Consider the following 12,538-nt stretch of genomic DNA (forward strand, 5'->3'; position numbering starts at 1 on the left):
AAATGTACTTTTCACATGAAAAAATCAAATTTACTGTTACAACTTATACACTCGATTTCATGCAGCACTAGGATTGCAAAATTTACAGTCAAACCAATCCAGCCTTACACAAAAGTCAACATGTACTCAGTGGCTTAAATCCCCGACCAGGCTCCGCATCTGTGTTGGTGCAAAAGATGGACCAGGCAAGAGCAGGTCTGGCGGCGGACAACGAGTATCCAAATATATATACATTGAGTGACGAAAATAACTATGGATTGCCACTATCATTCTTCTAAAATAGCACGTCCAAGGTTTGTGGCAAGGGCTAGCCTTACGGCGCTTAAGGCTTGAGATGGCAAGTCAGCTTCAACGAAGTCCGGACGCAGCCTCGCTATGGATAGCTCTTGCAGTCTATTTAACAGAAGGTTGGTCTGAGTGACATTTAATACAGGTCGATCCTGCCAATTAATCAACTTCAACTGCACAAAAAGCATCATCAGTAAATCAAATACTCAAGCACGGATAGACATGCCAATTTAGGGCAAAGTAAAAACCAATAACCAATACAAACTTGAGGGCAAATCAACAGCAACATACGATAGCAAAGTTAACCAAATTCAACATATCAACACATTGCGCAGAAGAAGAGCAAACACAAGCAGAAGCCTACTCTTATTGGAGGCTGCACCCAGTAAGTAATAATGCTGCTATGCTGATACAGAACAGAAAACTCTTGCAGTAAAAGAGCTCACCGAGTCATACAGAAGAGGCAGCCAAAATCGTTGAGGTGTGGAAGGGTTTTTCATAAGCTGCAGGTTTTAAAGGTATATGAGATGAATAACAAGAAAGCAAAGAAGCCAAATACAACCTTGCTCATATCAAAAATCAAATAAAAATGCAACTACAAAAGTTCCGGTATTTAAACATTCAGTAAGCTGTTGATGGAGAACGAGCTCTTTCCCTGAACTACCTTTTCTTCAAGTGCTTCAATGACCACCAGTTACCCGAATCACGCATACTATATTTCCTAGATTGATACATTCAGTATGGCAAGTTCTGGTTCCTCTTCACTAGCATTTTTTAAAAGTCACTGCGTACACAAGTCATGTACTAGGAGGCGTCACATACCAACATAAGGGACTCCACAGCTTGCTGAGCAGCTTCTATGCTTTTTCCATCATGAATGTGCTTAAGAGACCTCTTGAAATCCCTGTACCTGCGATGGACGCACTTTGCATTAGTAGAACAAAATTGTACTAGTTGCAAATAGAAGGAAAACTATACAGAGATGCATTTTACTTGTGCAGAAACTCAAGACCTCCAGCAGTTTTAGACTCAGAACCCAGCAACTCAATGAGACCTTCCCATTGCTGACCCACAAGAGAAAGAGAGGATAAAAAATAGATACTTATTATCTGGGGTTAATGAATAATTTAACAAAACAGTCATTTGACATCTGATTCTTTACCCCCTCAAATCTGCTAGAAAAATCTTAAAAAATCGTAACCACCTTGAAACTTTCATCTGAAATAGACTTTCCCACAGAAGCAAACAACTGTTGAGCAATTTTATGAAGACGAAATTCATCCCGAGCTTGTTGGAGCCAAAAAACCCCAGCACCTTTTCGGCCATGCTTCCAGTGATGCACACCGGCAATCTGCACATGAGGGGTAGAAAATCCGAGCAATTAGCTTACATACGTCAGAACTGCTTCAACTGCGCTTCTTAACAGATTATTCTAATAAACTGATAAATAATATTACCAACTATCCAACACGAATTGATGTACGCCATATAAGCAGACGGTTACCTTCATTATATGAGAGCTGACACTGTCAAGTTCATATAAACGGCAGATCTCTAAATTCTGCCAGACAATAGTACGTACAATTAGCCAATGTGTACATCACTAAAACACTGAAAACAGTAATGTAATGACAGAATAAACACTCATGTTAGTGCAGTGACAGGAAAAAACAGAGCAAAAAAGATGAATACTTCACCTTATGCAGCAGTTCATTATGCTGAACAGGCTGCTTACACAATAAAATCTCTAACAAGCCCATTCCCTGCTTCATGCACGATGTCAAATAAACTGGAGCGATCTGGAGGCATTAGAGCATTGAGATTGTTAAAAGAAACATAATGATTCATTGACATACTGAAAACGAATTAGGACTCGTCAAAATAGTGACAATGGCAAATAGGCAGAAGAGAAGCTGCAAAATTAGCCTGTTTGAGTGGCTACAAATTAGATGATCTTTTCAAAATTTTCCCACGAATTTAGCCTTTCAACTTTGTTGTTACGATTTTGACTGAATTTAGTGGCTAAAGACTGTAGTCCCCAAACTGTCATGTTTATGGCTTTTGCTTTGACAATGACATAAGTTATGAACCAAGGTAAGTTACAATCCTACATCTCACACGTAAGACATAAGTTGAGAATCAACCCTAAAATATTAATAATAATAAACAAGAAAAGAACATAACCAAGAACCTAAGCAGACAAACTAGGCCTCTGACATTAACCACGTTTAATTGTTTTCTTGTTTAGGTAGCAGACATATTAAAAGCTACTAGCTAGAACCAGGTGTACCAAAAAGGACAACCATGAAAATTCCAATAGCCCAATCAACTACTGTCTAATCTTTCCTATACACAAGAAGCAACCCCAGGGACCTCAACCACCTCATGGCATCAGGAAATGCACCTAAAATTAGCTTGGACCCTGTGATTTGTTGAAAGGAATGAAATATGTCCCTCCCCAGATATTTTCTAAGAAAATGCAGACTGAAAAGCTACAGTTCAGAAGGTGGAGTAACGGGCGCTAACCTGCCATGTAAATGCATGAGAAGAGAGAACTTGAGCATAGACCAGTCGATGGAGCTCCTGTATAGAGAGCTCCCCGAGATTATAGTGCTCTTCACACAAAAGACTTTCTGCTTCATCACTCCCAGCAGTCATCAACTCTATGGCATGCGCAACCATCCTATTCATCAGTAAAATATGCTTACATGGCTCGTCTCATTCGCCCAAAAACAACATATCACAAATTGCATTTAGATAACTGAGTAACTTACCAAGGGCCAAACTGTTTAGAGCATTCTGCTAATACGACCTAAAAATCAAAGTGCCTCAAGGTGAAGTCCGTGAAGAAAGAAGAACAAGAAACTTTACACCTGATTAACGAATAGTTGTTACCTCTGTATTTTCCCCAAGAATTCCAAGAAGAAGTCCCATCAACTTCTGGGATCTAGGCACTGGTTTCAACTGAATGCATTTTTGCGCGAGGCCATGCATGCTTTCAAGACCCTAAATTTTGTCAAAAGAATTCATGAAATTACATGCCGTAACCTCCTAATCTAATGATTTGTAATCAACTGAAGCAAAATCAAAGATGTATTTTTTCAGAGAAAGAATGATGGGCTTTTACCACTGTGAATGGCCTGACATACAAGAAGTGAGAAACATATAGCTCTAGCCAATGATAGGTCGCAGATGAAAGACTGTTGGTGTTCCCCAGCATTATTTGCAGTAAATTTTTCAAGCCTTCTCTTGTCTGAAGATGATTACATTGGATCCAATATGCACTGCAGTCCATCTTGGTAATTTGTGCCCTCCATTTCTCCCATGCCTGGAAGTTTAAAGCAATAAAAAGGCATCCAAACCGGAAGATTACCAAAACAGCGTTGATGCATTCTCACTGGCTTACCTTAATAAAGTCAGGTTTAGCTTTATAGCATTCACCTAATCTTCCATCTCCTAGTTCAAGACGCATGCGTGGCATTCTCGAGATAAGAACAGCAACTGCCTCTACCAGTCCACTCTCTGTCTGTACAATAAGGAGAAAAAAATTTCAGTTAAAAAATAATCAGAAACGTAGCAAATCGTGGAAATAAGTCCACAGAACTGGCCATTTTGGTGTTTTTGTTAACATGACACAGTTTGAGCACCTAACCTACACTATGTAAAAGGATAAGGACAAGCACAGATGACCCTTAAGACTCCGCAAAATTTATGGTTGTATCGAATACATGGCATTTACTAGAAGGACTGCTACTATCACTTTGCAATGGAGTGTCCTATCATAGTCGTTTTACAAACTCTAGTACCTATTATACATGCCTTTGCCAAATATTCCACTTTCAATACCTTGGTACCACCCCATAGTCATCTCCTTTGATATGAGCCACTCCTTTTCCTTTCAATAGGTCATGTATGATGCATCATCTATTTGTATGTGAGGTCCAAGTTCCGTCAGCAAAATTACCTTTCTTTATATTAATGCTAGTGGCATCAGGGCATTTCGATAAGATAACAAGATCTATAATCAATTTAATTTCCGATTTTTGTGCTATGTAATTGGCTTGTCCCACAACCATAAGGGAGAAGAGATATTAGAGATGCAACCAATGAAAAAGTATTCTCGTGTCAAATTAAGTGAAATCGGAATTGTTTTTCGACCTGATGAAGGTTAAATTATATGGAAAACAATTGCATTCACCCACCTCACGACTACTTAGCTGATCCAGTTGGTAAGACCCATGGAGATGTAACAATTTAACCTGTATATCAGGAGAAAAGAAGGAAATAAAATGGATTGTTGGATACCATATACTGATGTTATCTCTTCAAGAGTACACAACAACAAGAAAACAAGATTCTACAAATGAAAGTCCCAAAGAAGATACTAACAACAATCTCTAACCAGCCCACCGCAAGAGCTGACCCTATCACTTCCCAGTACCTAGGATTGTCCTCAATAACCTGCACAAATTTCAGGGATGGAATATTCATATAAGGAGGGAATCCTAAGTCCTAACCGAGAATGCCCAATGAAAACAGACTCTCAAGCAATGAATATATGAGATGTTTGCATGAAATATGTAACCACCTAATCATGAACACTTAAAATCAGAGATTCCAATTAACATTAATACAGATCCCAAAACAAGCTATACATGCGCACAGAACCCTCACTTCCAATGGCGTAAGCAAATTCTATTTTAAGGATCAAGCAAGGAGATGGTAATTGGAAACTATCCCAGTAAAAGTTAATCATGTATGAAAGGATTGAAAACCAAAAAAGAATAAATAACTAAAGCTTCATGATGGAAGTCTTGCTATACATTTGTTGAGATTTTCGTGAACTTTTGGCTTGCTGACACGGCTAGGCACCAATTTCCAAATCAAAACCAAACTCCTTTATACCAAATTGAATTTAATTGCCCAATAAAGGCAGGAGAAAAGAATCTTACCTGGATATTTATAAGTTCATTCTGGAAATCCACAAGTTTAGAGTGGACTGTTGCACAAGAGCCAGAGAATAGGCTATCATAATCCTGTCATGAGATGCATAGCACGTAGGTTCATAACAAACGTTAAGAGTACTAAATTGACAATAGACTTCCCATATTGAAATAATTACTCAAATGACAATAAATATAAGAAAGATCATTACGGCTAACCAATCAATAAGCCGCTCTGGTAACCATGCTTGAGACAGCTTATCAGCATAAAACAATTCCATCAACTCCCATGCAGCTTTCAAAGATGTTGGCTTCTCACTTTTCTGCAATTTGAAATCCCAAATTCACCTATGCCTTAACCAAATTCATAGCCGGATTTTCTAGTCATCGCATGCCAAGAACAATTAGCCTTCAGAGAGACCACATTTACCGGAAAAACAATTTGAAATACCTTCAAAACTGTCTTCGGATCTTCAATAACCGATGCAGGAGTAGATCTTGGACTACCTAGAAGTGCATTTATGTCTTTGCTGTACTCCATGACAAACTCCCACCTACATCATGAGAATATGTTCCTCGAACATCAGTAAATATCTAGGTGAAGTGAGATGACTAGAGCTGAAAGGGAACTTAATTTCAATACGCTACAACAATGAGCTGGGTGAAATGAAATTCGATCTACTTAGAGCTAGTAATCTTTCATATTCCTCGAAAGACAATTACCAATCTACGTGGTAAGGAGATGGACTTATCCTCGACAAGGTCGAGACCGAGTTCCTCCGGCTCTGGAGCATCGCGAACGGCGACATCGAACCGTACGCGATCCTCCTCCACTGCGCGTCGCTGATCTCTCCATCTCCGCCGCTGAGCTTGACCTCGACGACCTCCCCTCCCACGTCGCCTTCGCCGCAGGAGGGAGATTGCTGCTGGAAGATCGAGACGCGCAGGGAGCTGCCACGCGCCCAGCAGACGGAGACTCGAGGAGAAACCGGAGGTCCGACGGAGTGGCGGAGGGGATAGACGGGAGACTGCTTGGTTTCTGAAGAAAGCGGCACCAACGCGCCGGCGCCGGCGCTGCCGCCGCCGCCTGAGTCCGACGCGGCTCCCGGCATTGCCCCGACGGACGGTGGTTTCTGGAGGGGGTTTAGGGTTTTGGAAATGTGGGCAGGTGCTAGCAGATGCTCCAGACTAGCTCTCGCAGCGCGGGCTCATGAATTTGACATCGACGACGCTGCGTTTTGGGGATTGTCACTTATGGGGCTGTCGTTTCGTTACTTCTGCGGAGTTTTTCCTCGGAAAGTTACCAAAGATTCTCCAAACGCGTGCATATTTTCTAGACCATATGGAAAGCTACTGAACTTCAACACTCGGAAAGATTCTGATGTGCATACCTTCTATGGATTTTTTTTTTTTTTTTGCATTTTTTTAACCTGTGAATTTGCTATCACCATTATGCAAAAAACCAAAATGAAAATGCGAAATTTCTACTATTAATATCGATGTGTCTATGAATCAAAATTCTAGAAATTAAAGGTAAAGTTATGAGTTAGTACTATGGAAGCTAGGCATTTGAGAGTCGGTCGGTCGGCTAATCCCAATTCCTGATAGTAGGCTCAAGGGTTATCTAGTTCCTAACTAGGCCAAGGTCTTGTCGAGATAAGATTGAAAATGAATTATATTTTCTTTTATCTCGTCATTAGACTCTTTATACGATGGTGGCTAATTATTTCCTTCCTGATGATTGCGTTTAATTGGCCAAGGGAGGTCTTCGCCAAGATCAAACTTTCGACTAAGATATTTCTGCCCCAAGCCCACATGCACTCTTTGCAATCTAATGCCGAGGCCTATTATTTGTACGTCCTAAACCTTCCTGACACACCTCGCATGGTACTACTCTACCCAATCGCTCTCGTGTTTTGGACCGAGAGCTTATAATGCACCCAACGAATCACTGAGTGATCCTTTCTTATCGCTGGAGCTCATATCTCTGAAAACCCTATCGGACTTCCGACCCATCCTTTCTTCGCCGATGGAAGAAAGCCTACTACGGTCTTAAACAAGTGAGAAAAGCCCTCTCTGTGTTGTCAGCTAAGTCGAAATTACAATCAATGGTTAGCGCCAAACAACCAAGAAAATGAACGCGCTAACGCGCAACGGCCCGCACAAGAACAATGCCTCGAGAAATCTGTACGTCGAGATTGACATCAGAGACTAGTGAAATAAGGTACTTACGTTGTGCTACTCCTCGGCTTCTTTACTCCATAGAAGGAGAGGACTAGGTTGGGCTACCGAGGAAGGAACCAAGAGCTGCAGAAGAAGAGTGATGCGAGGTGCGCTAGAGGAGATTGAGGCAACGAAAGAAGGTCCATGCGGTGAAATCTATCAGTGGCGGAACAAACAAAACTGAAACTTCATCTTCCGACAAAAGAAATCAGCCCCGAAGCAAGGTATGGAGGGTGCTCGCAACTTTCACTTGATAGGAGTAGGGGCGCAAAAAGGCTCTTTGTATGGCTTTGCTTTCCTGGCTATAGACATGAATGAGGAGAGACCTGAAGGTTCAGACTTCGATCCGCTTCTCCAAGTATCATCAGCGGTCTCTACCACACTTAATATGCTATTGATCACTATCACTAAGCTCGTTGACTCAAGACAATGCGCTTTGAGACGACCTAAGAGAATATTCATCCACGCAATGGACTTCAGAATGAAGTTAAGGGCGTCGAACCAGAAAATAGAGGTTCAGTCCAGTCCATCTGATTAGTTCTATGGAGACAATGACGCGATGACCTTCTTTCAAATGCCACTTTACATTGAAACACAAAAAATAAATATATGTCGTGGCCTGCAGCTCACACATAGTAAAGAAATGAAGAACACGTCGGGCTTCTCAGAACAGAACGCTTTCACCTACTGACTACAGATAGAGCGATGCGCTCAGTATAAGCATATAATACAACAGACATACATGACTGTCTCCTAAATAAATGAACTGTGTCCACAGCCATCTGGTCCATTTAAGAACTACTTCCAGGACCGGGAGCCTGGAGGCACTCCTGTACGATCTCCTTGATCCTCCTCTTCATAAGCTTGTCTTTCACACCAGCAAGCATGTTCCTGTAGAACATCTCCATTCTGACAAGCTTACCGCGGTCGGCTGACTCCAACATGTCGTCCCACTCTTTCGCGATGTCGAAAGTCCCGGAATTCTGTAACGGCGCAGGAATATCTTGCTCATTGAAAGGTTTCCCGAAGATCGAACCGTGGAGCATGCTCGTGTATCTTTCCATTTTAGAAAGTCTCAACTGGAGAGACTTCATCTCTTCCATCGCAAGAGACAATTTCCTATCCATTTCGGTGGTTCCATCGCTACTTTTATCCATGGTTTTGTCTTCCGAACTCTCCTCTTGCTCGAATTCCTCAGTTGGTGGAGGCCACAAAACCAAAGTCGGAGCATAACAATCTATTGTATTTCCATTGCCAAGGACTCCGCTCCTTCCTCTTCCCCAAGACCAAAGCCTGTACCCATCATCTGCAACAAGAACAGTATGTGCAGCCCCACAGGTTACTTGAACTGGGTCATGAAATTTAGGCCCGTACTTCCTGTTACATGGAATTAGTATGGGAGAAACAGCATCGCCCACATCTCCACCTGCGAAACTTGCTTCTGGACATAAACCAAGACCCCTTTCCATACCCCACGACCACACATCTCCAGCTGATGAAACAACACTGGTATGAAACAAGCCACAGTCAAGAGAGGTCAAATATACAGGCTGTGGCAGCTGCTTTACAGGTTCTGGAACCAAAGTACTTTGGGTTGTTCCATGTCCGAGCTGTCCTTTATCTCCAAGTCCAAATGTCCAGCACATACTTTCTGAAGTGTCACTTGGTTTTTTTCTACTAGTAAGTAATGCTGTATGAAAGGCCCCACAAGCTACCTCATAAACTGCCCATGGACAATCCTCGTTGAATGTTTTTATGATTTCAGGGCGAAGTCTGCTTTCTTTATCTCCCAGGCCCAACTGACCATGATTATTGGTACCCCACGAGTAGCACACTAAATCTTCCCCCTCATGTGTTTCTCCCGTACTAACCAGAGCTATTACATGCTCATTCCCACAAGCTACCTTAACTACAGTATGTCCATGCAAATCCCAGATTGGAATTGGTGAAGGACAGCTCACCAGAGAGAACACTTCGTTGCCGTCGCTGGTCTGCTGTGGGCAGTTTCCCCACATCCATAATGCACCGAGATTATCTATTGCAAAGGACGTCATACCACCAGCTTTAACAGAACAAACCTGCCAGAGTAAAGTGGATGCAGATGATTTAAGAAATATTAAAAAGGTGCTTCATACAATGCACCTAGCCTTGTTGGACTAGAAATTGCAAACTAAATTAGATACCTTTAGTGGTGCTTTGCTGTTCATTTCTGACTCGTTTGTCATGGATATGGGAGAAGCCAACTCATTAAATACATTCATCAAGCAAGGTACTACAGAATTGTCTCCGCCAACACCAAGTTGTCCGTCCATGAATCAGTCAAGGGTTTAACAGAAGATGAACCAAGCAACAAGTGCAAGAAAAGGACAATGAAATTGGTAATTCTAGGCATTTAATTAAGATTACTCAAGTAGCTGGAACAATTTCATAGAAAGCAGACAGATTTGCAGAGGATACAGGCATTGTAGCCCCAGCACCAAACAGATCCGTCATCTGCAATTCAACAGAGAACCAAAGAAAACTTCAGTGAGTAAGAATTGGAGATCAAATTACATATTAGACATGCTCTACTTCAGTTAAGATCCACTCTAATTTGTTCCGACTTTTCTCGCAACTCTCACTAACAACTGCCTATCACCTATTCATGTGAGCATTGAACGGAAAGATTATATGCATTGACATTTTTATTTGAAAAGGCGCCCTGGTTGCAGCAAGGTAGCATGATGCTCACAGCCTGTGTCATCAAGACGGAGAAATGATTGTAATCTCCTTTTGCAACCAATGAATTCACAAATGAGTTTGTTTGAATGCTTAACTACAAGAGAATGTAGATCACCTAAAACAAAGGAGTGCCTCCTCACAAAGGGGGTCGCAGTGACCAGGCCCGAACGAACACTGACTATGCAGCTTATAGTTAACAACATTTACACATTAGACACTACATAATAATCCCGGACATTCGGAAACAGTTTACAGACAGATTAGTTTACTGATCTACAAGCAATGGTAACCAGCCAATTTAATTTCCTCTATGCGTGGTTAGGATTCGAAATTCAACCGGTACATCAAACTAACCTGCAAGACAAAGACTATGGTAAGCACCAGCAGCGATTCCCACAATCTTGACCCTCCTGTCCTGAGGGAAATCAAACTTGACTCGAACCGGGAAAAGTTCATCCTCTTCAGACCCAGTCCCGAGCCGCCCAAAGAGTCCTCTCCCCCATGCATACACAAAGCCATCCCCTGCATTTCACATCATCAACAACCACGAAAGCCTCAGGAAATTTTTTACCTTCAACGAGAAAGTTAAATGATCGTTTTCAGTTATCTTTCTCAACTAATAAATCGAGGAATTATCAGGCGGATTCGTCTCTTCTAACATCGAACGCTTCTTACAGCAAATGAAGCCAGCAACTGCCTCTCTCTTTCTCTGTGTCTCTCGAAATTGGAACTTAGTTCCAGTTAAAAAAATAAGATGGTAAGGCACACGATTCAGGGAGCGATTTGGTAGTGAGCCAGCGATAGCGAGATTACCGGTGAGAGCGAGAGTGTGAGCTTCTCCGGAGGCGACGGCAACCACTCTGCGAGAAGGGTCACCGGATGCCGGAGCAGTTTCCGACCCTTCCATGGATTCCGGCGAGCGACGTACCGAGAGGAACTGACGAGAACCAGTCTCTTTCTCTTTAGCTCAGTCAGGGACTGTGATCAATTCCGGTGCGCCCTTTGAGCAATTTAAAGGACACAGAGAAGCGTGCCTGTGGCTAAACGGTAATTATCATGTCTCGCGCGATCGAGAGAAATGCTTTTTTCTTTTTTTTTTTCCTTTTTTATGTGGGGGAGAATGCCTCAAATTGAAAATGACAAAAATTATCATTAGACTTTGCTCAAAAGTGCAATGCCGTATCTGAACTTTTGATTTTTTCAATGCGATCATCAAATTTTAGCATAACGTTCAATGTTGTTTATAATGTGATCCTCAAACTTTTATTACATATTTAATTTAGTTCTTGAATTGTATGAAATGTCATATGTTGTTATTGATTAATGAAAGGATAACATTAGATATTTTATAGTCTAGAGATCAAATTAAACATTTACCAAAAATTCAAAAATCATAATAAATAAATTAAAAATAAATGATAACATTGCACATTTGAATAAAGTTCGGGGATCATATTGAACAGATTAAAAGTTCGAGAACGACATTAAACATTAAATCAAAATTCATAAACCGTTTGTGTCATTGTTCCTATTATGTAATAGTCATCAATTGGATATTGACTATTTATCATTTAAAGATAAGCTATTTGGCATTCCTTCCATATGAAAAAATTTATCAAGTGCATGGATAAATTACTAGTGACAACATATAAATTCCACTACTTATCTGGATGGAGATGGAGACTACTGCTTAGACAGAGAAATAACTAATGTCTTGTATTTTGAGTCATACTTTATGCACAAAAAGTTATTGTCCTCATGGAGAATATAATCTTTATTAATAAAGCAAAATTACTTTTGTTCACAAAAACTTACCATTCATATTCAAAATTAGACTTGGTACAATGTCCGCCAGCTTTTCATAATTTTGGGGAACTTGAATATCGAATGTGTGCGCCAGCCCACTTCAACTAAATGAGCCGGTCCCCTATTCTTAGGATTCGTTCGAAAGAGCATTTTCCTAATCTAAACTTATCCCGCTATCCGAACTCTCTTATCTTAGTCATAGTCACAATTATTTCTCATTTTCTATGATCATCTCTATTTTAGGTATTCGGAGAATCCTCCGTAATACACAGAGTATTCCTATCCCGTACATAAGCAGTGTAAAGAATTAATTACATATACATGGGTTAGACAACGATACGCTTAATATTATTTTGAGCAAGTGGAATTGTTTCATAAATAAGTTGATATTGTCATTTTGAGATTATTCGAGTGAAAAAAAAAATTGACACAATGAAAGTCCATGTATTTAAAAAAAAAATCGATTATTGGTAACAGCACAAACTTTCTCGACGTGGAAAATTATTGATCACGAAAATAAAAAAATAAAAAAGTAATTTGGTATAGTCTTCTTCTGT

General features: G+C 40.8%; 2 protein-coding genes across 2 annotated transcripts; both read right to left on the reverse strand.

Annotated features, from left to right (window-relative positions):
* Positions 1-16: 16 nt before the first annotated feature.
* Positions 17-6,521, reverse strand: LOC115740975 (nuclear pore complex protein NUP85). Its single transcript, XM_030674650.2, has 18 exons — positions 5,955-6,521; positions 5,683-5,785; positions 5,444-5,554; positions 5,241-5,324; positions 4,678-4,749; positions 4,491-4,547; positions 3,695-3,814; positions 3,416-3,616; positions 3,184-3,294; positions 3,063-3,100; positions 2,815-2,971; positions 1,986-2,087; positions 1,793-1,849; positions 1,493-1,639; positions 1,282-1,352; positions 1,111-1,198; positions 735-791; positions 17-461 (listed from the first exon to the last, which is right to left on the reverse strand). The coding sequence occupies exons 1-18, from the start codon at positions 6,341-6,343 to the stop codon at positions 267-269; spliced, it is 2,160 nt and encodes a 719-aa protein (XP_030530510.1). The 5' UTR covers positions 6,344-6,521; the 3' UTR covers positions 17-266.
* Positions 6,522-8,021: 1,500 nt separating this feature from the next.
* On the reverse strand, positions 8,022-11,165 carry LOC115740976 (ultraviolet-B receptor UVR8). The gene is made up of 5 exons (XM_030674652.2): positions 10,989-11,165; positions 10,530-10,697; positions 9,912-9,947; positions 9,638-9,762; positions 8,022-9,532 (listed from the first exon to the last, which is right to left on the reverse strand). Exons 1-5 carry the CDS (start codon positions 11,080-11,082, stop codon positions 8,246-8,248), a joined length of 1,710 nt encoding a protein of 569 aa, XP_030530512.1. The 5' UTR covers positions 11,083-11,165; the 3' UTR covers positions 8,022-8,245.
* Positions 11,166-12,538: the final 1,373 nt, after the last annotated feature.

This window comes from Rhodamnia argentea, chromosome 4 (genome assembly GCF_020921035.1).
Source record: "Rhodamnia argentea isolate NSW1041297 chromosome 4, ASM2092103v1, whole genome shotgun sequence".
NCBI lineage: Eukaryota > Viridiplantae > Streptophyta > Magnoliopsida > Myrtales > Myrtaceae > Rhodamnia > Rhodamnia argentea.